Below are 25,141 nucleotides of genomic sequence, written 5' to 3'. Positions count from 1 at the left end.
TGAGTTCCTGTCAGAAATAGTCCCTGTTCCCCTTACTATGGGAAAGCAATTGCTTACTGAGCTACCACTGGCTACATCTGAGGTTATAGGTTATAGGTTATATCCATACCTGGTTCTTGGTGGAGTGTCAGTCTCAGAAAAGAGCCCTGTGCACAGAAATATTTGGTCCTTTTGGAGCTCCTATCCTTTCCAAATCATACTAACCCCCCTCTTTTATATGATTCCCTACACTCTGCTGAAGGTTTGGTTATGAGTCTTTTATTTTTTTATGTCTTTCTTTATTTTTTTAACTTTTATTAATTACACTTTATTCATTTTGTATCCCCCCATAAGCCCCTCCCTCCTCCCCTCCGAATCCCACCTTCCCTCCCCTTTCTGCATGCATGCCCCTCCCCAAGTCTACTGATAGGGGAGGTCCTCCTCTCCTTCTTTCTGTTCTTAGTCTATCAGTTCTCATCAGAAGTAGGTTGCACTGTCATCTTCTGTGGCCTGGTAAGGCTGCTCCCCCCTCAGGGGGAGGTCATCAAAGAGCAGGCCAATCAATCCATGTCAGAGACAGTCCCTCTTCCCATTACTATGTAACCCATTTGGACACTGAACTGCCATGGGCTACATCTGTGCAGGGGTTCTAGGTTATCTCTATAAATAGTCCTCGGTTGGAGTATGAGTCTCTGGGAAGTTCCCTGTGTTCAAATTTTCTTGTTCTGTTGCTCTCCTTGTGGAGTTCCTGTGCTCTCCAGCTCTTGCTATTTCCCACTTCTTACATAAAATTCCATTCACTCTGCCCGACAGTTGGCCATTAGGCTCAGCATCTGCTTTGATAGTCTGCAGGGCAGAGGCTTTCAGAGGCCCTCTGTGGCAGGTTCCAAGGTTGTTTCCTGTTTTCTTCTTCTTCTGATGTCCATCCTCTTTGCCTTTCAGGATGAGGATTGAGCATTTTAGTTAGAGTCCTCTCTGTTGCTTAGTTTGTTTAGATGTATAGGTTTTAGCGGGTTTATCCTATGTTGTATGTTTATATGAGTGAGTATATACCGTGTGTGTCTTTTTTGCTTCTGGGACAACTCACTCAGGATGATCCTTTCCAGGTCCAACCATTCACCTGCAAATTTCATGATTTCCTTATTTTTCATTGCTGAGTAATACTCCACTGTATAGATGTACCACAATTTCTGCATCCATTCTTCAGGTGAGGGGCATCTGGGCTATTTCCAGCTTCTAGCTATTACAAATAAAGCTGCTACAAACATGGTTGAGCAAATGTCCTTTTTGTGAACTTGGGCCTCTTTTGGATATACGCCTAGGAGTGGTATGGCTGGATCTTGAGGAAGCACTATTCCTAGTTGTCTGAGAAAGCACCAGATTGATTTCCGGAGTGGTTATACAAGTTTACATTCCCACCAGCAGTGGAGAAGGGTTCCCCTTTCTCCACAATGTCTCCAGCATGTGTTGTCACTTGAGTTTTTCATCTTGGCCATTCTGATGGGTGTAAGGTGAAATCTCAGGGTTGTTTTGATTTGCATTTCCCTAATGGCTAGTGAGGTTGAGCATTTCTTTAAATGCTTCTTGCCATTCGATATTCCTCTACAGAGAATTCTCTGTTTAGCTCTGTTTCCCATTTTTTAATTGGATTACGTGGTTTGCTGCTTTTCAGCTTCATTAGTTCTTTATATATACTGGATATGAGTCCTCTGTCAGATAAAGGGTTGGTGAAGATTCTTTCCCAATCTGTACGCAGTCACTTTGTTTTGATGACAGTGTCCTTTGCTTTACAGAAGCTTTTCAGTTTCATGAGGTCCCATTTATTGATTGTTGCTCTTAGAGCCTATGCTGTTGGTGTTCTGTTCAGGAAGTTTTCTCCTGTACCAATGAGTTCTAGGGTATTCCCCACTTTTTTTTCTAGGCGATTTAATGTGTCTGGTTTTATGTTGAGGTCTTTGATCCACTTGGAGTTCAGTATTATGCAGGGTGATAAGTATGGATCTATTTTCATTTTTCTACATGTAGACATCCAGTTGGACCAGCACCATTTGTTGAAGATGCTATCTTTTTTCCATTGTATGGTTTTGGCATCTTTGTAAAAAAGTCAGGTGTCCATAAGTGTGTGGGTTTATTTCTGGGTCTTCTGTTTGGTTCCATTGATCCACCATTTTGTTTCTATGCCAGTACTATGCAGTTTTTATACCTGTTGCTCTATAGTACAGCTTGAGATCAGGGATGGAGATACCTCCAGAAGATCTTTTATTGTAGAGGATTGTTTTAGCAATTCTGGGTTTCTTGTTATTCCATATGAAGTTGAGAATTTTTCTTTCCAGGTCTGTAAAGAATTGTGGTGGCAATTTGATGAGAATTCCATTAAATCTGTAGATTGCTTTTGGTAAGATGGCCATTTTTACTATGTTAATTCTGCCAACCCATGAGCATGGGAGATCTTTCCATCTTCTCATATCTTCTACTAATTTTTTCTTCAGAGACTTGAAATTTTTTTCATACAAGTCTTTGACTTCCTTGGTTAGGGTTACACCAAGGTACTTTATGTCATTTGCGGCTATTGTGAAGGGTGTTGTTTCCCTAATTTCTTTCTCAACCATTTTGTCTTTTGTATACAGGAGTGCTACTGATTTTTTTGAGTTAATTTTGTATCTGGCCCCTTTGCTGAAGGTGTTTATCAGCTGTAGGAGTTCCCTGGTAGAGTTTTTGGGGTCACTCAGGTATACTATCATATCATCTGCAAATAGTGATAATTTGACTTCTTCCTTAGAATTGCTACTCCTGCTTACTTCTTGTGTCCATTTGCTTGGAAAGTTGTCTTCCAACCCTTTACCCTCAGGTAATGTCTATCTTTGAGCCTTAGGTGTGTTTCTTGTGTGCAACAGATTGCTGGGTTTTGTTTATGTATCCGTTCTGTTAATCTGTGTCTTTTTACTGGAGAGTTGAGTCCATTAATGTTGAGAGAGATTAATGACCAGTGGCTGTTAGATCCTTTGATTTTGATGTTGGGTGTTGTCTTAAGGTTATGTGCTTGGTTGCTTTTTGTTTTACTGTAGTAGGGTTCATTATTTCCTGTGTTTTCTTGAAAGAAGCTCATATTCTTGGGTTGTATTTTCCCTTCCAATGTCTTCTGTAATGCTGGATTTGTTTGTAGGTATTGTTGAAACTTGTGGTTTTATTTTTTTTTTTTCATTGAATATCTTGTTTTCTCTGTCTATGAGGACTGAGAGTTTTGCAGAGTATAGTAGCCTGGGCTGACATCTGTGTTCTCTTAGGGTCTGCATGCTATCCATCCAGGCCCTTCTGGCTTTCATAGTCTCTGTTGAAAAGTCAGGTGTGATTCTAATGGGTTTGCCATTATATGTTACTTGGCCTTTTTCCCTTGGCAGAAAGCTGGTTTTTCTTGAAGGAAGTCTTCTCAACTTTTTGTGTATAGTCCCTGGATGACTGTTTTTTTTTTTTTCAGCAGTTGCTGCTGCTCACCTCAGGGATAGAGACCTCAGTGGTAATTGTGGTCTTTGTTAGTCAAGAGGGTTCTCCTCTCACCCAGGGAAGTCCTGAAGACAGCTGACCTGTTTCTGGGTTTCTTGCTTTAAATTTAATGATCAGCTGCTGTGACACAGTTGAACATCTGGTGCTCAGCAACTGTTTGTGCCTGTGTCTGGAGCACAGCTCAGTGATGGTGGCTGAGCCCCACCAGTCTGCAAGACTTTTTCCAGGGAAGGATTGTTTGATTTGAGTCAGTACAGTTTCCTTCCTTCCTTGTGGATTCTTTGGAGACAGGGACTCCCAATCTCTTTTTTGCCCTGGGGAGCACCGCTCCATCTCGCCAGCTAGCTGGCACGAAGAAACTGACTGTGTCTGCCTTTCAGGCCTTTGGGAGTCTGGGCGTCTGCCTAAATTGGGTAATTTTCTCAAGACCTTTTCTGGGTGGGGGTGTCAGCTGAGTGCTCTGAGATCAGGCCAGCCGTTTCCCTCCCTGTGTGTTTGCACCAGACAGTGAAACTCAGTCTCTGGTGTTCTGGGGCCCACAATTCTATCTGAGGTGGTGAATCAGGCGCACAGGCAGGGCTCTGGGCTGGAGCCTGGGTCTCCGGCTCTGGCTCTGGGCTGGCTCCTGGGGTGCCCATGGACCCCAAGTCTTTTCCAGGGGATGTCTGGGTGACCTAAGGTCGGTCCCAGTCATTTCCTGCACCGTGGGGTTATCGGTTATCTCTCGACTGAAAATTCCAGTCTCTGATAGTTTGGTGTGCATGGTTCAGTCTGGGACCATGACCAGAGACCTTGGTGTGTGCCTCTGGGCTGGGGCTGGCGGCCAAGTGTCTGGTGTAACCGGGATCTCTTCCGAGGGTTAGCCAGGTGAGTTAAAAGCCGATTGAATCCCCCACAGTGGGGTATCCTCTCACCTGGGAAACACAATCACTTGTGTTTTATTGCTGCGAGTTCTGATTGCTGGTCACTGTGCCGATCCTGCTGCACTGCTGGTCCGAATGAGAGTCCTCCAGGCGCCACCATCTTGCCCTGCTCCGTATTATCTGGTTATGAGTCTTAATATCTGCTTTGATACCCTGCTAGGTAGAGTCTTTCAGAATCCCTCTGTGGTAGGCTCCTGTCCTATTTGTTTTCTCCTCTGTCCAATGCACATCCCATTTGTCTTTCCAAGTGAGGATTGATCATCTTACCCCAGGTCCTCTCTCTCTTTTATCTTCTTTAGGTGTATAGATTTCATTACATTTATCATATCTTATAGGTCTATATAAGTGAGTATATACCATGTGTGTCTTTTTCTTTCTGGGATACCTCACTCAGAATGATCTTTTCAAGACCCCACCATTTACCTGAAAATTTCATGATTTCCTTGTTTTTGATTGCTGGGTAGTATTGCATTGTGTAAAAAGACCACAGCTTCTGTGTCCATTCCTCCACTGAGGGGCATCTGGGCTGTTTAGAGCTTCTGGCTATTACAAATAAAGCTGCTACAAACATGTCCTTGTAGTGTACTTGAGCAAATTTTGGGTATATGCCTAGGACTTGTATAGCTGGGTCCTGAGGAAGCACTATTCCTAATTTTCTGAGAAAGCGCCAGATTGACTTTCAAAGTGGTTGTACCAGTTTACATTCCCACCAGCAATGGAGAAGGGGTCCTCACAGGGCTGTTTAACATAAAATCTCTTATGGGAAGTAGAGACATACTAATTAGACTAGGTTGACTGAACATCAGTCCCCAGGTACTGAACTAGGATACTCTCCTTATTTAGTGGATACTTAAGATCAAATGTAAATCCTCATGTTATGAAAAAAGAATGTCATTATCTTAACTTCTTCCTCAATCTTCACCTCAGTTTTATTTACCAGCTGATCAGACCTGATAAGCCAGGGTCAGAAGGGGAGGAGGACCTCCCCTATCAGTGTACTTGGAAAGGGACAGGGAGGCAATGAGGATAGGAGGGTGGGATGAGGAGGGAATGAGCGAGGGGTCTACAGCTGAGATACAAAGTGAATAATAATTAATATATAAAAAATAAAAAACTTAATTAAGAAAAACGATTTGTTAGAAAAATGTACAGTCAAAATCATTGTCCTGATATCAATTTCATCACCAGCCAATTTTATTATTTTAAGTCTGCTCTAATTCTTGAATGGAAATTGTGATGTTTAGTATTGATTGACAGTTAGACAAGATACATTATCATCTGAGAAGCAATTTTCAAGTAATATCTATAAAGGATTAAGTAAATTATATTAGATTCTTAGAATATTTGAGTCTGGGGTAGATTCTATACGTTATCTAGTTTGTTGAGTTTGGAATGATCCAGTCTGAAAGTAAGCAGCGTGTGCCCACGGAATTGAATGCTCTATTAAAGGAGAAATCTAGCTGAGTGTGATCATGCTCTTATCTCAGCTTCCTGACTGTTAGTAAGATGTGACCAGCTGCTCCCAACTCTTGCTCCCATGATTTCTATGCCATAGTTATTTGTATTCTAGAACTGTGAGTGAAAATAATCCTGTCTCTCCCAATATTGTTTCTGTAAGGGTATTTTGTCAAGGCTGTACAAATATACCAGAAATGGGAACTTTGTATCTAGGATTGTGGACTTAACCTGAAAATGTGGTTCTTGGGTCTTTGGACCTCATTTGCAGGAAAACTGATAAAGAGTTTGTATTGGTAATGAACTGTATTTAACACTACAGGTGGACTTTAATGGGAAAATGTGGTGGGATTTTGAAGACTAACACACACACACAAATCCACAAATATTAAAGACTCAGCTCACAAGGATTCAGAATGGAACAAGGACTATGTCAGGAAGTAAGAGAGTGTATACTCATGTGATATTCTGGCAGAAAATCTGGTTGGATTCTGTCTGGTCCTGAGAACCAGGACCAGTTGTGAATTAAAAACTGACTGTCAAAGACTTCATGTAGTGAAAATGCAAATTTAAGTGAAAAGAGGAAAGTATGAACTGAGAGTACAACAAAGCACACTCTATGCTCAAAAGCCACTTCTTAGGTAATTTTCCTGATCAAACCACTAAGTCATCAAGAAGCCATTCTAGCTTTGTTCAGTGAGGCTACTTCTCAGTTCATACGGGAGAGTCTTTACTTATGTCCATGAAGTGTTCTATGGATGGAATTTATTCATTTTGTAACAAGTAAAATATCTTGGAAATGTCCCACCGAATGATAGATTTAGGATATTTTTACATGGAAGGATCAGGTTATGCTTTAATATTTGATACATAATAAGTTTTAATATTTCTAGGGATATTTATGTTGTGTTAATGATAGTTTTTACTTTTTGCATAAGTTCATATAACCCTCTAATCAAATTGTACATTCTAAATCTGTAAATCATATTCAACACAAAATAAATTTAATTTTTAATAGCTGTGGATAGGATGACCTTCAGGAAAATGTTCTTTGTTATATAATATTAGAAAAGTAAGAATAATGTCTATTCAAGAACATTCCAGTTTAGGGGTAGATAAAAACTATCTGAATCATGAATCATTTAAACAATAGAAAACTTTCTTGACAGAATTTTTTGAAGTGTGTACTTCTCAATGTGTAAATTTTAAATATAATAAAATATAAAAAATCATACTATATGAGAATAAGAAGCCACAGAAAAATTAACTGCTTGGGTTAATTTTAATTTAACCTCCTTATAAGTCACTGATCCCTTGTAATCCTTGGGTTGTTTTTCCTATGATGTAGAGGTTGGGTAATACACACTCTGAGATAGAATGTTGGTAGCCTAGTATCACACAGCTAGTGATAATTAAGGTAGAATGGACCTCCAGAGTTCTCATAGAAAGCACATCCAGTGAACTCGACATCAACATTTATAGACGCTTTTTAGATAAAAAATATAATTTGTCTTTGTATATGTAGAAATATATATCTTTTCATTGTGTTGTCTTCAGACATGCATTCCTCAACATTATAACCATGGTTGTATCATACTCAGGGATGTTTTTTATTTATTTCCTTTGGGGAATTGTGTACCCTACCTCTGTGTAGAGGTCAGAAGTCAACTTTAGGGAGTTGCTTCATTCATTCTATCATGTAAGTGTTCTCAGGACCAAAGCTGGACCCTTAGGTTTGGCAGCCAGCAACTTTAACCACTAAGTCACCTTAACACAAGGTCTCAGAGACACCATTATAAGACCAGCTTTTTGTATGTATAAAAGGCAATCTAAGTCAGTATTTTTAGAAATATTTTCAAGATATATAAAACTTCAGTAAGTTCTCTGCCGTATTCTACTGGACAATAAGCACACTGCCAGCTGCAACAATGTTCTAACAAGAGTACAATTTAGGGAAAACAAAACAAGTAGAGCCAACCAACACAACTATCAATATTGATTCAAATTTTAATTGGTATTGAGGTTTAACTGCAATCATTACTTAAATGATATGTTACTATAATTCTTTGGTCATATTTTTGTATTTTATATATTTTTATATTTATATTTGGTTTTATATTACCAAAATAACTCTTTTTCTTTGTCTTTGAATGTGCAGATTTAGGTAGCCTTTGTATCATTTTTTAATTTACTTTTTTTTTTTCATCAAGTAGATTTATAGATACCCTTTTGCATTGTCAAAGAAAGATATGTTTGATTTATAATAGCATTTTCAGCATTTTGGTAGTATTTGTAAAAATAATACTTTGAGAAAAGAATAACTTATACAGTTTTTACACTGTTTCAGCAAGATTGCTATGTATCATATCTATGGAAATAATAAATTTTGGCACCGCAATAAACTCCAACTTATTTTTGAAATGGTATCTTTTTATCACTATATATGCTGCAAAATTATGACTACATATAAATTTGTGTTATAATACTTGTTATTTTATTTTAAACATTTAGTTACTCATGAGAAGAGTATAACAATGACATGGTATAATAATATTGTAAATCAAGCTAATTGCCATATCAGTTTCCACAGACCACAAAATGCCAGTCTCAATTCTGTTCTTAATTACTATCTGGCCTCATTTTGCAGTTAAAATTATATGATAAAACTTACAAATGTAAATTGTTTGGGGCTAACATATACATTTTTGTGGCATAAAATTTTTCGACGAACTAAAAGCAGGAAACATTTTTGTGTGAGGCTATTATTATTTCATTAACCTCATCTATCATTTCTCTTTTGTTTGTACAGTGAATCTTTCAGTTAAGTATTATATTCTGGTCACTAAACACTAACTGTACAAATCATTGCCATCTGTGGAATATCACATTTTATAGGGTATAAATATTTCAAATTATAAATATAGATATAAATGAAAATAACTTCACATGAAGCATAGTATATCAACAAATTAACATTTTTCTTAAATCTGCTACTTATTAATATTTAGTATTTTTGTCATGAATATAAGGGTAACATATCAATGATTATTCATGGAGCTCATCCTCAATATATTTAACTCATTACCTTTAGTCTGTTGAATACAAAGTTAATTTTAAAAATAAATTTTAGTCAGACGTCTGGCAAAAATGAAAAAAGTGCAAGAATTCCATGTTAACATAACATAAACAACATAAACAAACATAACATAACAACGTAACATAACATAAACAAAGGAGTAAGTTACTCTAGCAGTCAACACAAATATGACAAGTGTCTTCCCAAAACTGCATGTCATCTTCCGAGTAACTGCAAGAGTACATACATGAACATTGCGCAAACTCCTGAGATAACTATCGCTCAATGTCACTGTTGTAATGCTATTTTCCATGATTTACATGCTCAGTCTCCCTACTGATATCAGAATACTAAAGTTAATGTCTCATTGACTCATTTTCACTTCCAATCAATTTAAGTTTTCACTTAAATTATTTCCTGTTTTGCCAACCCTACATCTAACAGAGGGCTAATATCCAGAATATATAATGAACTGAAGAAGTTCAAAATCAACAAACCAAGTAATCTAATTAAAAAATGGTGTACAGAGCTAAACAGAGACTTCTCAACAGAGGAATATCAAATAGCAGAAAAGCACTTAAAGAAATGATCAACATCCTCAGTCATTCAGGAAATGTAAATCAAAACCACCCTGAGATTTCACCTCATACCCATCAGAATGGCTAAGATCAAAAATTCAAGGGATGATGCATGCTGGATAGGACGTGGATAAAAGGGAACCCTCCTCCATTGCTGGTGGAAATGTAGCTTTGTACAACCACTTTGGAAATCAATCTGGTGATTTCTCAAACAATTAGAAATAGTGCTACCTCAAAATCCATCTATACCACTCCTAGGCATATACCCCAATGATGCCCCACCATTCAATAAGGACATTTGTTTAATTATATTCATAGCAGCTTTATACATAATAGCCAGAATTTGGAAACAACTTAGATGTCCCTTAAGGTGGAATGGATACAGAAAGTGGGGTAATCTAAACAATGGAATACTACTCAGCAATTATAAATAAAGAAATCATGAAATTTGCAGGCAAATGATGGGTACTGGTTACGGTCATCCTTAGTGAGGTAACCCAGAATCAGAAAGACACATATGATATATACTCATGTATACGTGGATATTAGACATATAATATAGGATAAATGTACTAAAGTATACAGTCCTAAAGAAGCTAAACAACAAGGAGGACCATAAGGAAGATGCTTAATCCTCATTCAGAAGGGCAAACAGGATAGACATCAGAACAAGAGAAGACAAGGAACAAGACAGGAGCCTTCCACAGAGGACCTCTGAAAGACTCTACCCACGTGTATTAAAGGAGATATTGAAACTCATAGCCAAACTTTGGGTAGATTTCCAGAATCCTATAGAAGCAGAAGGAGATAGAAAGAACTGGAGGTCACAGGAATTCCAGAAGGAGACCAACAGAGCCAAAATACCTAGGCCCAGGGGGGCCTGTCAAGACTGATACTCCAACCAAGGACCAAGCATGGAGAGGATCTAGACTCCCTGTTCAAAGGAAGCCCATTGGCTGCTCAGTTCCCAAGTGGGTTCCCTAATAAGGAGTACAGGGGCTGTCTCTGATATGAACTCAGTAGCTGGCTTTTTTTATCAGCTCTCCATGGCAGGTGCAGCCTTGCCAAGGCACAAAGGAAGATGATGCAACCAGCGTTGATGATCCCTGATGAGCTAGGGTCAGATAGAAGGAAATGAGGTCCTCCCCTATCAGGGGACTAAGGAAAGAGCAAAGGGAGAAAAGACAGAGGGTGGGTGGGACTGGGAGGAAGTGAGTGGGGGGGCTGCAGTGGGGATACAAAGTGAATAAATTGTAACAAATAAATATATAAATAACATTAAATTTAAAAAAATTATAAAATAAAGTTGAAATTTAAGAAATAAATTATTTCCTGTTTTTCTCAAATATTTCTGTTTTATCCTCATTGGGCACAGTAGAGCTACCCCGCAAAATATGAAAGAATAATCAATAAGTACTACTCATTGTTTGAAGAGAAATTTTGATGTATTTTTGAACATTAGGTAAACATAGGGAATGAAAGTAGATTCTATATTTAAAAGGTAAATGTTTCGATATTTCAGTTATCTTGGAGGAGTTTTAAAGACAGTAAATATGAGCAAAACATATTATAGAAAAATTCCAAACACTAATTTAAAATTTGAAAAATGCAGAGTTTGAGAAAATGCTCAACCAATGCCTGGCCCAACCAAAGACACATGCTATTGGAGAGTGCCACCCACCCTCGTATGAATGATACTCTGCTAAGTTTGCACAAAAGAGCCTGTCAGAGTTGTCCTCTGAGAGGCTCTGCCAAGCACTGACTCAAAACAGATGCCAAGACTCACGGCCATACATTGGTAGATGGATAGAACCAGGAAGTGGCAGGAGCCCTACAAAAAACAACAGGGCTGACTAACCAGGGACTGGAGGGGTTTGTTGAGACTGAAGCATCAGCCAAGGACCATGCATAAACTGGACCTAGCCCCCTACAAAAATGGAGCAGATGGGCAGCTTAGGATTCAAGTGGATCCTATAGTAAGGGAAGTGAGGACTACATCAGACCTGGACTCACTTGCTAGCTTTTAGATCACTTTCCCCTGGCAGGACTGACTTGACAGGCCACAAGGGAAGAGGACAAATTCAGTCTTTATGCAACTTAATGAGCTGGGGTGGATGGGAAAGGGAGCTCCTCTTTTCTGGGGAAAAGGAGAGAGGGAACGGAGAGATGGTGGGACCAGAAGGGGAGATGGGAAGGGGCAACAAGGATGTAAAGTGAATAAAATAAATAAATGACAAAAAAAGTCTTAGACTCAAGGAATCTCTTTGAATACAGTCATTCTTTTGTGAGATCAAAAAAAAAAAAAACTCATACACTCGGCAAAATAATGGTAATTTCCAGAAGCAGGTGATAGTATTGGAGGCAAAATGTGCACAGAATGGTACAAGATCCACAATGGGTAAAAGTACATTAATGTAGAAGTTGACCTGTGTAGTGAGGTTTATAAAATGATGATGTATTTTCATCTCTGAATTTCTTCCACTAACTTTTAACTCTATTGTAGATATTTTATAAACTGTTTATATTAACTAAATGGATTATTTATGTCTTCTACCCATTCACACCCTGTTTTATTATTCTTCTATCTTCTCATGCTTTTGTCTAGGAGTATATCAGTGGTTTTACTTTTCACTTTATATATCAGTACACTTAGTATAATTGACAGCTGAATATATGTCATTTTTTTTTACAACAAAACAATTCTGGCTCATTTATTTGTTTATAATCTTTATCCAAATGTCACAAACTACATAATATTATTGTTTTATTTATTGGCCTTAGAAAATATAAGGCAATGAGTGTAGGAGTATAAACATCTTGGGGACATAATGACTTCCATTATTTGCATTATACTAAGAAGTGGGATGCAAGATCTTATGGTACTTCAAGGATAAGCTATGCAAGGAAAACTCTGCCCTGCTTTCCACAACATTTTTTTTTTTTTAGTTTATATACTCACTCCATTCTCCATATCCTCACTTGCATATTTTGTTTGTGGTTTGTTAGTTTGAAACAGACATTCTTGATAGAAGGATTTGTTATTCAATTATAGCATTAATTTACAGTTTTCTGGTGATTAATGATGTTTTACATTTCATACTCAAGCTGGGTGCAAATCATAGCACTTTTTATCATGCTAAAGATAAATATTGCAGAGAAATTTAAAAATATCAAATACTTTACAATAAAGTGAGGTGGCACCTTGAGTTAATGTTATGTGTAATAGGTCTTGTTGACTAAGGACCAATAGAAGTAAAATAAGTATTAGGTTTATATGGTATCAAACACTTGGAATCCAGGAGCTGAGGTTGCAGAACTGCTGCCTAAGGTCATCTTGAGCCAACAATCACAGACAAACACTCAGTGAACAAACAACAAACAGCTTAGTGATTGTCAAGGAATTTGTAGATTAGTAGTCAAAGAAATTTGTGTTCTGCCATCTACATCTAACTCATTTTAGGTGATTGGTTTGCTTTAAGACTATATTTCTTAATCTAATGTATCCTGATAATATGTATTTTAAAATGTATTGTTTATTTGAAGTTTAATTTTTCTCTTTTTTCTATATTTCTGTTTTTTATTTTTTAATTTTAATTAATTACAGTTTATTCACTTTGTATCCCAACTGTAGCTCCCTCTAGCCTCGCCTCCCAATCCTACCCTTCCCCTTCCCCACACATGCCCCTTTCCAAGTCCATTGATGGGGGAGGTTCCTCCTTTCCTTCCTTCTCATTCTAGCCTATCAGGTCTCCTCAGGAGTAACTGCATTGTCTTCCTCTGTGGCCTGGTAAGGCTGCTCCCCCCTTAGGGGGAGGTCATCAAAGAGCAGGCCAATCAGTTCATGTCAGAGACAGTCCCTGTTTCCATTACTATGGAACTCACTTGAACACTGAAGTGCCATGGGCTCTATCTGTGCAGGGGTTCTAGGTTACCTCCATGAATGGTCCTTCGTTGGAGTATCAGTCTCAGAAAAGACAAATGTCCCCAGAATTTTTTGGTTCTGTTGCTCTCCTTGGGGAGTTCCGGTCCTCTCCAGGTCTTTCTATCTCCCCCTTCATTCATAAGATAGCCTGAACTCCGCCCAAAGTCTGGCTATAAGTCTCAGTATTTGCTCTGATACCCTGCAGGGTAGAGCCTTTCAGAGGCTCTCTGTGGTAGGCTCCAGTCCTATTCCCTGTTTTCTCCCTCTTCCAATGTACATCCTGTTTGCCTTTCTGACTGAGGATTGATAATCTTACCTAGGGTCCTTCTTCTTAATTAGTTTCTTTAAATGTACAGATTTTAGTATGTTTATCCTATAATATATGTCTAATTCCCACTTATGAGTGAGTATACATCTTATGTCTTTCTGCTTCTGGGATACCTCACTAAGGCGCATCTTTTCCAGTTCCCAACATTTGCCTGCAAATTTCATTATTTCCTTTTTTTTTAATTTCCGAGTAATATTCCATTGTGTAGCTGCACCATGATTGTGTATCCATTCTTCAGCTGAGGGGCATCTGGGTTGTTTCCAGCTTCTGGCTATTATAAATGAAGTCAAGATCCAGCCATACCACTCCTAGGCATATATCCAAAAGAGGCTCAAGTACACAATAAGGACATTTGCTCAACCATGTTTGTAGCAGCTTTATTTGTAATAGCCAGAACCTAGAAACAGCCCAGATGCCCCTCAACTGAAGAATGGATGCAGAAATTGTAGTACATCTATACAACGGAATATTACTCATCAATGAAAAATAAGGAAATCATGAAATTTGCAGGTAAATGGTGGGACCTGGAGAGGACCATCCTGAGTGAGCTGTCCCAGAAGCAGAAAGACACACACAGTATATACTTACTCATATAGACATATAATTAGGATAAACCCACTAAAATCTGTACATCTAGGGAAACTAATCAAGAGAGAGGACCCTGACTAAAATGCTCAATCCCCATCCTGAAAGGCAAAGAGGAAGGACATCAGAAGAAGACAAAAACAGGAAACAAGCTAGGAACCTGCCACAGAGGGCCTCTGAAAGGCTCTGTCCTGCAGACTCAGCAGATGCTGAGACTTATGGCCAACTGTTGGGCAGAGTGCATGGAATCTTATGTAAGAAGTGGGAAATAGTAAGATCTGGAGAGGACACGAACTCCTCAAGGAGAGCAACAGAACGAGAAAATGTGAACACAGGGGTCTTCCCAGAGACTCATACTTCAACCAAGTACCATGCATGGAGATAACCTAGAACCCCTGCACAGATGTAGCCCATGGCAGTTTAGTGTCCAAGTGAGTTCCATAGTAATGAGAAGAGGGACTGTTCTGATATGGATTGATTGGCCTGCTCTTTGATGACCTCCCCCTAAGCGGGGAGCAGCCTTACCAGGCCACAGAAGATGACAGTGCAACCACTTCTGATGAGATCTGGTAGACTAAGATCAGAAGGAAGGAGAAGAGGACCTCCCCTATCAGTGGACTTGGGGAGGGGCATGCATGAAGAAGGGGAAGGGAGGGTGGGATCAGGAAGGGCTTAAGGGGGATACAAAGCGAATAAAGTGTAATCAATACAAAAAAAAAAAAAAGAAAACAAATAAAGCTGCTACAAACATGGTTGAGCAAATGTCCTTATTGTGTACTTGAGCATCTTCTGGATATATGCCTAGGAGTGGTATAGCTGGATCTTGAGAAAGCACTATTCCTAATTGTTGCAGAAAGCACCAGATTGATTTCCATAATGGTTGTACAAGTTTACATTCCCACCAGCAGTGGAGTAGAGTTCTCCTTTCTCCCAAAAAACTCAAAATGTTTTTAGTTTTGTTACTGTACAAATTTAAAATCTATTATAGATTTTTTCCACTGTTTTCATTGGAATAAAAGTTTTACCATTTTTTTTCCTTTGAGGATCATGTTTAATCACCAACAGCCAAGGAAGAAATCTATAGCATAGATGTATACGAATAATATAAATCCTTTGTGGATGTTTCAGACTAGATTGACACTGTAGTTTGATATAGCTACTATACAACCCTTGTAGTCTACCTTATAATATAAACAATAACATTCCTAAAACTGAAAGCCCTCATTATTCAGTTATTATAACTCACCCAGTTTGTACTACAGCTATTCAATTTCTTAGCATTAAAGACTGTGAATCCATTCTTGAGTTTACTGTACTTTCATTTCAGGACACATGCAGAACTGAATTTTAACTTCCATTGTTATTCAGGAGATATAACTGTTTAATAAAAATCTCAGCAGCTCCTGTGCATAGTAATATTATAAGCTTTGTGTCTGTTGGAAATACACAGTTCTCAAACTATTCTCAATTATACTTATCATTTGTGCCCTAGAAACACTCTCTCATTTGAATATTATTTACTGACTATCAGCTACAAAAAGAAATAAGACATCACTCTTTGTAAACTACACATATGTGTAACAGGGGGCTATATTTCTTTTCTAATATATGTATTATTCAGGTTTGTTCTCTGGTAATCCTCCCAGTGTAATTGCTCCTTGTATTGTCATTTTCAGCTACTGCAGATGCTGATCATTGTGTACTTCAGAGAGCTCAGAGAGTGTGAATTCTTTTTCTCCTTTTTAGAGTTCCCTTTTTAGGTATCTAACTAGTAGGTATCTCAGCACAGTGAAATACACAGTTACTGAATTTAAATTATTTTTCAAATTTTTGTTTGAGTTTTTAATATGATTTTCTGGATGTTATTATTTTGGCTGTGTGTATATTCATATGTCATCTGTGAGCAGTAAGGATAAGTCCAGAAAATGGTTTCATTCACTCATACTGGAGTCATAGACTACTGAAAGCTGCCATGTGGGTGCTTGGATTCAAAGTTATGTCCTCTGGAGGAGCCACCACTGCTCCTCACTACTCTGTATTCTCTCCACAGTGGAGGCACACACCTTTACTCCCAGCACTTGGGATGCAGAAACAGGTGGATCTCTGTGACTTTAAGGCCAGCCTGATCTATCTACAAAGTTAGTTCTGAGACTGCCAGAGCTACACAGAGAAATCCTGTCTCAAAATACAAACATGCTAGCAAACAAACGAACAAAACAAATGCGTACTAAAATAAAAATAAATAAGCTAATTTGTGATTGCTCTCCTATGGAAAACATCTGTAATGCAATATTGAAACAATTCTCTCACTTATATGTTTTTTTAAGTTTGTTGTTTGCTTATTGTTTTATTACACTCTATTCACATTGTATCTTGGCTGTAGCCCCCCCAGTCCCACCCACCCTTCTTTTTCTCCTCTTGTGCTCCTCCTCTTGTCCACTGTTAGGGGACGACCTCCTCCCCTTCTATCTGACCTTAGCCTATCAGATCTCATCAGGGCTGGCTGCATCATCTTCCTCTGTGGGCTGGGAGGCTGCACCTCCTAAGGAGAGGTGATCAAAGAGCCAGCCATTGAGTTCAGGTCAGAGACAGTTCCTGATCCCCTCTAGGGCATCCACTTGGAGACTGAGATGCCTATGGCCTTCATCTGAGGCAGGGGGTCTAGGTCCTCTCAACACATGGTCCTTGGTTGGAGCATCTGTTTCTGCAGGGTCCCTGGGTCAAGTTTTTATTTATTCATTTATTTTTGCCTCTGTTGGTCTCCTTTGGAGTTCCTGTCCCTCCAGTTTTTCTATCTCCCTCTTCTTCTATAAGTATTCCAGCACTCTGCCCAAAGTTTGGCTGAGTCTCAGCATCTCATTTGCTACACTGTTCAGTAGAGCCTTTCAGAGGTCCTCAGTTGTACGTTCCTATCCTATTCCCTGTGTTCTCCTACTTCAGATATCTATCCATTTTGCCCTTCCGAATTAGATTGCAGTCTCTTCCCTTGGGTCTTCCTTGTTGGTTAGCTTTTTTAGGACTATAGATTTTAGTATGTTTATCCTACATTATGTAGCTAATATCCACTTATAAGTGAGAACATACCATATGTGTCTTTATGCTTCTGGGTTAACCCACTCAGGATGATCTTTTCTAGTTCCATCATTTATAGATTTTTAGAGTTATCATTTGATCAAGATACTTCATCTCATAAACTCCCTACTGAGTATTAATATTCTACATAAATCCAACTGTGGATTAAGCTAATTTCTTTTTCTATTGTTATTGATATCTAGAGTGCCATTTATCCTTACACCCATCAGAATGGCTAAGATCAAAAACTCAATGACAACACATGCTGGAGAGGTTGTGGAGAAAGCGGAACCCTCCACCACTGTTGGTGGGAATGTAAACTTGTACAACCACTCTGGAAATCAATCTGGAGCTTTCGCAGACAATTAGGAATAGTGATACCTCAAGATCCAGCTATACCACTCATAGGCATATATCCAAAGATGTTCAAGTACACAATAAGGACATTTGCCATTTATCATAAAGAAAAATAGCATGAAAACTGTGTCTTCATATAAGTTCAAAATTATCTTTTAAATATAAAATATCTCTTCTCTAGGGTTTTCACAGAAGTCATCATTCCATCAGTGTTTTTTGGTTAAATTTAGAATTTAAATTGTTTTACTTGAATCCCATACTACCTAAATTCTATGTAGTTTTAATATCAAATGTCTTCATGAAAATACTCATGATAAATTTTACATGATTGTTCCAAATATGAACAAGGGGCTCAGAAAATAGCTCCTCCTGATGAGACCTGAAAGGCTAGCTTCAGATAGTAGGGGAGTAGGACCTCCTCTAACAGTGAACTGGGGGAGGGAGGGAGGGACATGATGGGAGGGAGAATGGTTTGGACCAGGAGAAGATGTGGGAGGGGACTACAGCTGAGATACAAAGTGAATCAATTGTAATTATTAATAATAATAAAATAAAATAGGTCACTACTTTTCAACACATTTCAACAAATTGCATCACTAAATAAAATAAATCTGTATTACTCTAATAAGTTAAATACTTTGGCAAATATTTTATACTTACATTATCATAGTGGTTTTTATGCAGAGATGTTATTGCTTTGCCAGTTGCTATTTGAAATATAAAATGATTTTTTATAGTATAATAATGAGTCTTGGGAAATCTTAGTATCCTATAGTACACAAGATAAATTTACACACAAAAAGATTTATCTTAGTTAAAATATGAAAAATAAACATGCCTTTGAAGAAAGACTTAATAATAAGATAATAGTGATGCTCTTTTTGCAAAATTTACTAATGAAAATGGGTGTTCAACCACATTTCAAGAGCAAAAAAAGAAAAACAAAGTAGTAATCTGCCAAAAGTGAAATTGTGGTGGATTAAAATAGGCCTTGTGTAAGAGGAAAAGAATGCAGTCAGTCCTGATGTATCTGACCCAGACCCTGATATGCCATGGTCAGATAGAGGTGAGAAGGACCTCCCCTATCAGTGGACTAAGGCAAGGGCATTGGGGGAGAAGAGAGAGAGTGGGTGATCCTGGGAGGAGATGAGGGAAGGGGCCACAGCTGGAATACAAATGAATAAATTGTAACAAATAATAAATAAAAAAAATTAAAAAATTTAATTACTACTTTTAGATTATGGAAGTAAATTTCTATGATAAATGTACTTAACTGAGAAAATCTGTTGCCTGATGAACACAACCCATCCTCTAACAAACTTAATCAAATAAAATGTGAATCTTGTACTTTAAATTTGAGATTCACTTCCCAGAATATATAGAAATACTGAGCCTCACATCATCATCATCTGGTTGAGGAATTGAACTGGTATATTATTTTTCATGAATTTTATTAGCATTTGATTTAGTGGATTACTTCACTGCTTTAAGTAATTTTGTAGTCATAACATAGTTTATATATATACTATGTTTATAAACTCTAATTTATATTATATATATATTTTGTATATATATGTATATATAAACTATGTACATATAGTTTATATATAGTACATATATACATATACAGAGTATATATAGTATATATCTATGTATAAACTATGTATATATAGTTTATATATAGTACACATATATATAAACTATAAGTTAGGAGGACTCCCTTGTCAGTGGACTTAGAGACGGGTAGGGAGGAGATGGGGGGTGGGATTGGGAGGGAATGAGGGAGGAGGCTACAGCTGGGATACAAATTAAATAAAATGTAATTAATATAAAAAATAAAAATAAAAATATATATACACATATGTAAAACTGAAGAATTTCAAGAAACCTTTATCAAAACTTGCTCTTTTTACTTTCCAATTTTAAGTTGTAGAAAGGTTTACAAAACCAATCTTCAGAATTTTATGTACAAAAAGAAACTCATAATAATGTCTATACTGTATTGATATAGCTCCTAGGCAGCTCAGTCTTCATGTGGGCCTCCTAGTAAGTGGAATAGGGGCTGTCTCTGATATAGACTCTCATACCCACTCTTTGATCACTTCATCCTGGTGGGGAAGAGGGGCTTGTTAGGCCACAGAGGAAGAGGATGCAGGTAATCCTACTGAGACTTCTTAGGCTGGGGTCAGAATGTAGGGGAGGAGCTCCCTCTCCCCCATTCTGAGGACTAGGAGAGGGGAATAGGAGGGAAGAGGGAGGGAGGGCAATACTGGGAGGAGACAAGGGAGGGGCTACAATCAGGATATGAAGTAAATAAATTTTAAAATTAAATTTTAAAAAATGTGGCTTCCAGAGAACCAATAGGCATGTTTTGTAATTATTGTTTTTCTTTTTATGTTTTAATCAGGTAACCCTTTATTAACCAGCAAAGTTAACATACTAATTAATGTCCTAGATGTCAATGAATTTCCTCCAGAAATATCTGTGCCATATGAGACAGCTGTGTGTGAAAATGCTAAACCAGGACAGGTATGTTGTTAATATTGTTAATAAATGTGGAATAACATTCCCCTGTATGTGTGTGTGCTTTAGGTTTTAAGTCCGGACATGAATACAAAAGAATGTAGCTACTTTTCTGCATCAGACATTTTATGAATGTGATAGGCTCAATGGGAATTAGCAGTAGATAGATGCAGGTAAATGTAGCACCACAGTAACACAGCAAACAGCAGGAGGTGTGGCCCGTATTTGAGGTTGATCCTCCCTCCTTAAGAGACTCAGATTTAGGATGGCATTTCCCGTCTTAAATAATTCAATCAAATTCCCTCACAGGTGGAAGCAGTCACTTAGATTTAAGTTCATTCCATATCTGATCAAGTCGACAATCAAGAAAAGTCGTAACATTTCTTATGGTAAAACTTACTAAACTGCTACTTTCCATGATCTAGATCTTCTAGATGTTATTTTATGCACAATTGTAAGCCATGATAATTGTGTGAGACAAATAAGACATGTTCTGTGGAAGGAATTCATACTGTGAAAATCTTACTAAGTAAATTCATTTTTTCCTTGTCACTAATATTGATACTTATCACCCCTCTAATACTATCTTTCATCGAACTTTCATCTGTCTATATATCTGTCTTTCTTTCTTTCTATCCAATATCTATCTAGTATTTACCTATGTATAATCTATCTTTCACACACACAGGCACACACATATGTATCTGTATATTTGTAGTAAGGCAGAAAACAATCATGAGATTAGATTACAACCAGAAATCATTTTAAAAAAAGTAGTAGATGAATCACAGTTCTGAAAGTCTTTTTATATGTATTTATCCACCAAGACCAGATTCTTCTGTGAGTAGTCTAAGCTATTATTGTAGATAATTCATTTGCTTGGATCTTTTCCACATTTTTAGCCCTTTCCCTTATATATTTCCTAATCTTTTCTCTGACATAGAGTTCTTGGATATTATACCTGTTATGCCTTCTAATTTGCTGATCTATGAAGTTATTTACAATTTTTACAGCATCAACCTCCAAAATCATTTTTAGTTTAAATCTGAAGGGCACAATGCTGAAGTATTTAGGTTCTAGCCAACATATATTATTTCTGGGAGCACTGTGGGAGACATTTTGAAATAAAGATGTGAATATTTCCTCGTCCAAGTAACAGAAAAACACATATTACATAATCCTAAACAATGGGGTAGAGGTAGAACAGCAACAGAAACAAGTACTTATTATCTGTCTCATCATTTAATTTTTTTAATAAATCTACTCTCAAAAAGGTACTTGTTCTTTAATATTTTTTTCCCTTTCAAGGATACCTAGATAATCAAATGTCTTGTATCTAGAAAGACTTTTATATTTAGTATAGAGAGCATTTATTTCACTGAATTTAACATGCAAGCAAGTGCCTTTTAATTTTATTTTGCTTGTTAGAGAGCATTTTCAATGCTGGTAAGCTTTTTGGTTACACAAATATTGATTTAGAATCAGCCTGTGTTTTCTGATCGTAGCTGCCATTATTACCTGTAAATGCTTGGAGAATTACTTTCAAAAGGTAAGTGTAAGTAATTGAGGCCACTCATACTGATTCAAACAATGTCATTTCTGTCCACTTCCATTCATTATTTAATAAAGGTATTAGCTTGCTGTGTAAAGTTCCCTGTGAAATTGATGACTGACTTCAAGTTTAATCTCAACTTTGTTTCAGATAATTCAGATAGTCAGTGCTGCAGACCGAGATCTTTCACCTTCTGGGCAACAGTTCTCCTTTAGATTGTCACCAGAGGCTGCCATCAAACCAAATTTTACAGTTCATGACTTCAAAAGTAAGTATAACCACTTACCAATTTACCTATTATGTACTTTTGTCAAAGGGCATAGGGAGAGGAATCAATATTTTTTCTAAAAGCAGTTTTCTACAACAGAAATCCGTATATAAGAAATATAAAAATGTTAATAGTAACAAATGATTACTCAATGATGATTATCAGTTAATACAGGTTTCTTTTCTTAAAAAAGGGTCTAGGCTTTTAAAGATTCAAGCAACTAAAACGCTCTCAGGAAACTGAGTGTTTCCTTGCTTTGAATATAGCAGTATAGTGATAAGCACATTTCTTATACATGCAAACTAATTCTGTATTCTATTTTATTTGAGCAACAAACAGCTCAAGGTTACGAATTGGGAAGTTCAATTAGAGTGAACAGGATTTTATTCCCACTGCATTATACCCTAGTGGCTACAACTGACAAAATTACCCTAAATAAATTCAGCCTCGCAGCATCCGTATTAAGACCATATGGAAGGCCTTTAGTACAATGCTTGAAATGTTTCTGTCGAGATAATCCTAGCTGCATTTTCTGCCAACATGTCTTCCACTCCTCTTTGACAATAATATTTGCCATCAATACTGCTCTGTCTAATATTACTATATCTGTTAATATTACAAGCAAGAACCGAAACATATGCAGGATTAGATGTATGGGTGTGCCTCATTTGATGGGGGTGCTGGTTTTTTTTTTTTTTAATAATTTAATCCTAAAAGCAGAAAAGATCCAATTACAAATGATGTGTTACCCTTATCAAATGTGAAGTTCTTCCTCTTCTGTCTTAAGTGTGATCAGAGCAACCACATTAACTACAATAGGGCAAAATCTTCTAGCAAAATTTTGAATGGATTTTAAAATGTATTAGGTATTTTGCTAATAGTATTTGTTTAAATATACTTTCGTGCCATCATGAAATTAAAAATGTAAAGTCAAGCCATTTCCAAGTCAGAGTTGTATTAAGACTTGCAAATATTATTTCTGTGACTTTATGTGTTAATATAGTCTATGGACCTATATAATATACTCTATGGACCTATATAATGTGTAATAATTATTAAATATAATATAATATAATATAATATAATATAATATAATATAATATAATATAATATAATATAATATTTGGTGGAAAAATTGAAGTCCTAACAGATTTTTTTATTAAATTTTTATTTTTTTATTAATTACAGTTCATTCACTTTGTATCCCAGTTGTAGCCCCTCCCTCATTCCCTCCCAATCCCACTCTCCCTCCCTCATCTCCTCCTATGCCCCTGTCCAAGACCACTGCTAGGGGAGGTCCTTCTCCCCTTCCATCTGACCCTAGCTTATCACATCTCATCAGGACTGGCTGCATTGCCCTCCTCTGTGCACGGCAAGGCTGCTCCCCATCAGATTTTGTTTTTAAAACTAGTAAAAATAATATAATGACATATAGATGATTGTGACAATTCCCCGAAACTAAAGGCTGTCGGAGAAAGCCTAATTTGTGCAATAACTAGAGGGAAGAAAGTCTGAGTTATCATATTTCTCATTGATGAACTCGAATGGTTTGGCTCCATCCTACAGTGTGATATGAAGAATAGTTGTTGGTTTTAAGTAAAAAGCACACTAAAATGTATGACTTTAAAAATACCATAGTACATGCTTTTATAATGAAGACAGTAACAGTTTAAAATGTACAAGAGGTCAGTATTTAGATAGAAAATATATAGAAAATAATGCTGTCTAAGCAAATGGAGCCTGTGGTAGTTTGAATGAAAATGCCCTTATAGACTCAGATGTTTGAACACTTGGTTACTAGTTGCTGAAACTGTTTGGAAATGATTAGAAGATAAGGACTTAATGGAGGAGGGTCTGTCTCTGGGGCCTGCTTTGAGCTATCAAAAGCCTATGTCACTTTCAGTCAATTTTCTTACTTCCTGATTGTGGATCAAGGTGTAAATCTTCAGCCCTGGCTTAGGGCCATATCAGCTAGCTTGCCTGGCTGCCTGCTGCCATGCTGTAGAACCTTATAGTCATGAATCTTACCCCCTGAAGAGCCACAAAAGTGCCTTAGGTCTTGGGGTCTTTTGTCAGCAATAGGAAAAGCAACTGAAACAAAATCGTGTTTTCAGCCTATTTATAAGATGTTAGTAAAGAACTTAAATTCAATGATCTTTGAAAATTTTGAAAAATTGGAGCGACAGTTTAATATGATCAGAATTCTTGTTTAGAAAGATCAGTGTGACCGTATCTAATGGCTGTGAAGACTAAGCTAACTTAGTGGAGAACAAATTGATAAAGATTTTTGCTGCATCTTTTTATTTTAATGAAGAAAAATCAAACTTCAAGGTCTGAATCTTGAATAACTAAGTAGATGGTTAAATCACTACACAGAAATACTGACCATTTTACAGAAGGCATGTATGTATAGTTTTTTTTATTTGACTTTGGATATTTATCTTCTCTATGTAACTATATCTTGTAATATAAATACTGAATGTCTTATATAACATTTGGTAGTGCAAAGTTAAAATTTTAATGAATTCAAAACCAATATTCAAGAACAGAAAATGCAACTTGAAAATTTCTACATAATTTTCTGTGCTCCTCTCTCTATTATAAATTATATTTGTTAAATATTTTCAGTTTATTGAAACATTTTAAGCATAGAAATGATGTTTTATGTACCATTCCCCCATAAAACAAAGAACAAGAAATAGAGCATATTCACTTATCATTAACAATATATTAGAAGCAAATATTTTAGGTTCCCTTTTCTCTAAATTTAGCTATAAAATACAAAATTGCTTCATCACTCCAAAGAGCTTTATATTTTTTATTTTTCTTGTCCTAATGATGGTCCCTCAGGCTATGATCTCTGTCCGTACATGCCTCCTTTGACTCAACCCAATGGAGGTAATCGCTGGGTTTTGAGAATATTGATGGTGCTTCAGTCAGTCTTCATTTCCTTATGGCTATCGTTAGCGCAAAGATTTGCCTCCACTTAATCTCTTTGGGTAGATTGCTCATGGTGAAGATA

At 37.0% G+C, this 25,141-nt stretch overlaps 1 protein-coding gene across 4 annotated transcripts in view; it reads left to right on the top strand.

The window, feature by feature from the left end:
• The window catches only part of Cdh12 (cadherin 12), a 1,315,861-nt gene that overhangs the window by 1,281,174 nt on the left and 9,546 nt on the right, over positions 1-25,141 (top strand). For all 4 annotated transcript variants that reach the window (XM_060380426.1, XM_060380423.1, XM_060380425.1 and 1 more), the window contains 2 exons: positions 20,184-20,305; positions 22,002-22,119. In XM_060380426.1, the coding sequence (XP_060236409.1) occupies positions 20,184-20,305; positions 22,002-22,119 (240 nt within the window). The remainder of the gene's footprint in view (positions 1-20,183; positions 20,306-22,001; positions 22,120-25,141) is intronic.

Source organism: Meriones unguiculatus, chromosome 3 (assembly GCF_030254825.1).
Source record: "Meriones unguiculatus strain TT.TT164.6M chromosome 3, Bangor_MerUng_6.1, whole genome shotgun sequence".
NCBI classification, from domain to species: domain Eukaryota; kingdom Metazoa; phylum Chordata; class Mammalia; order Rodentia; family Muridae; genus Meriones; species Meriones unguiculatus.
The sequence above is the reverse complement of the archived record's forward strand: the minus strand, read 5'-3'. Positions and strand labels throughout refer to the sequence as shown.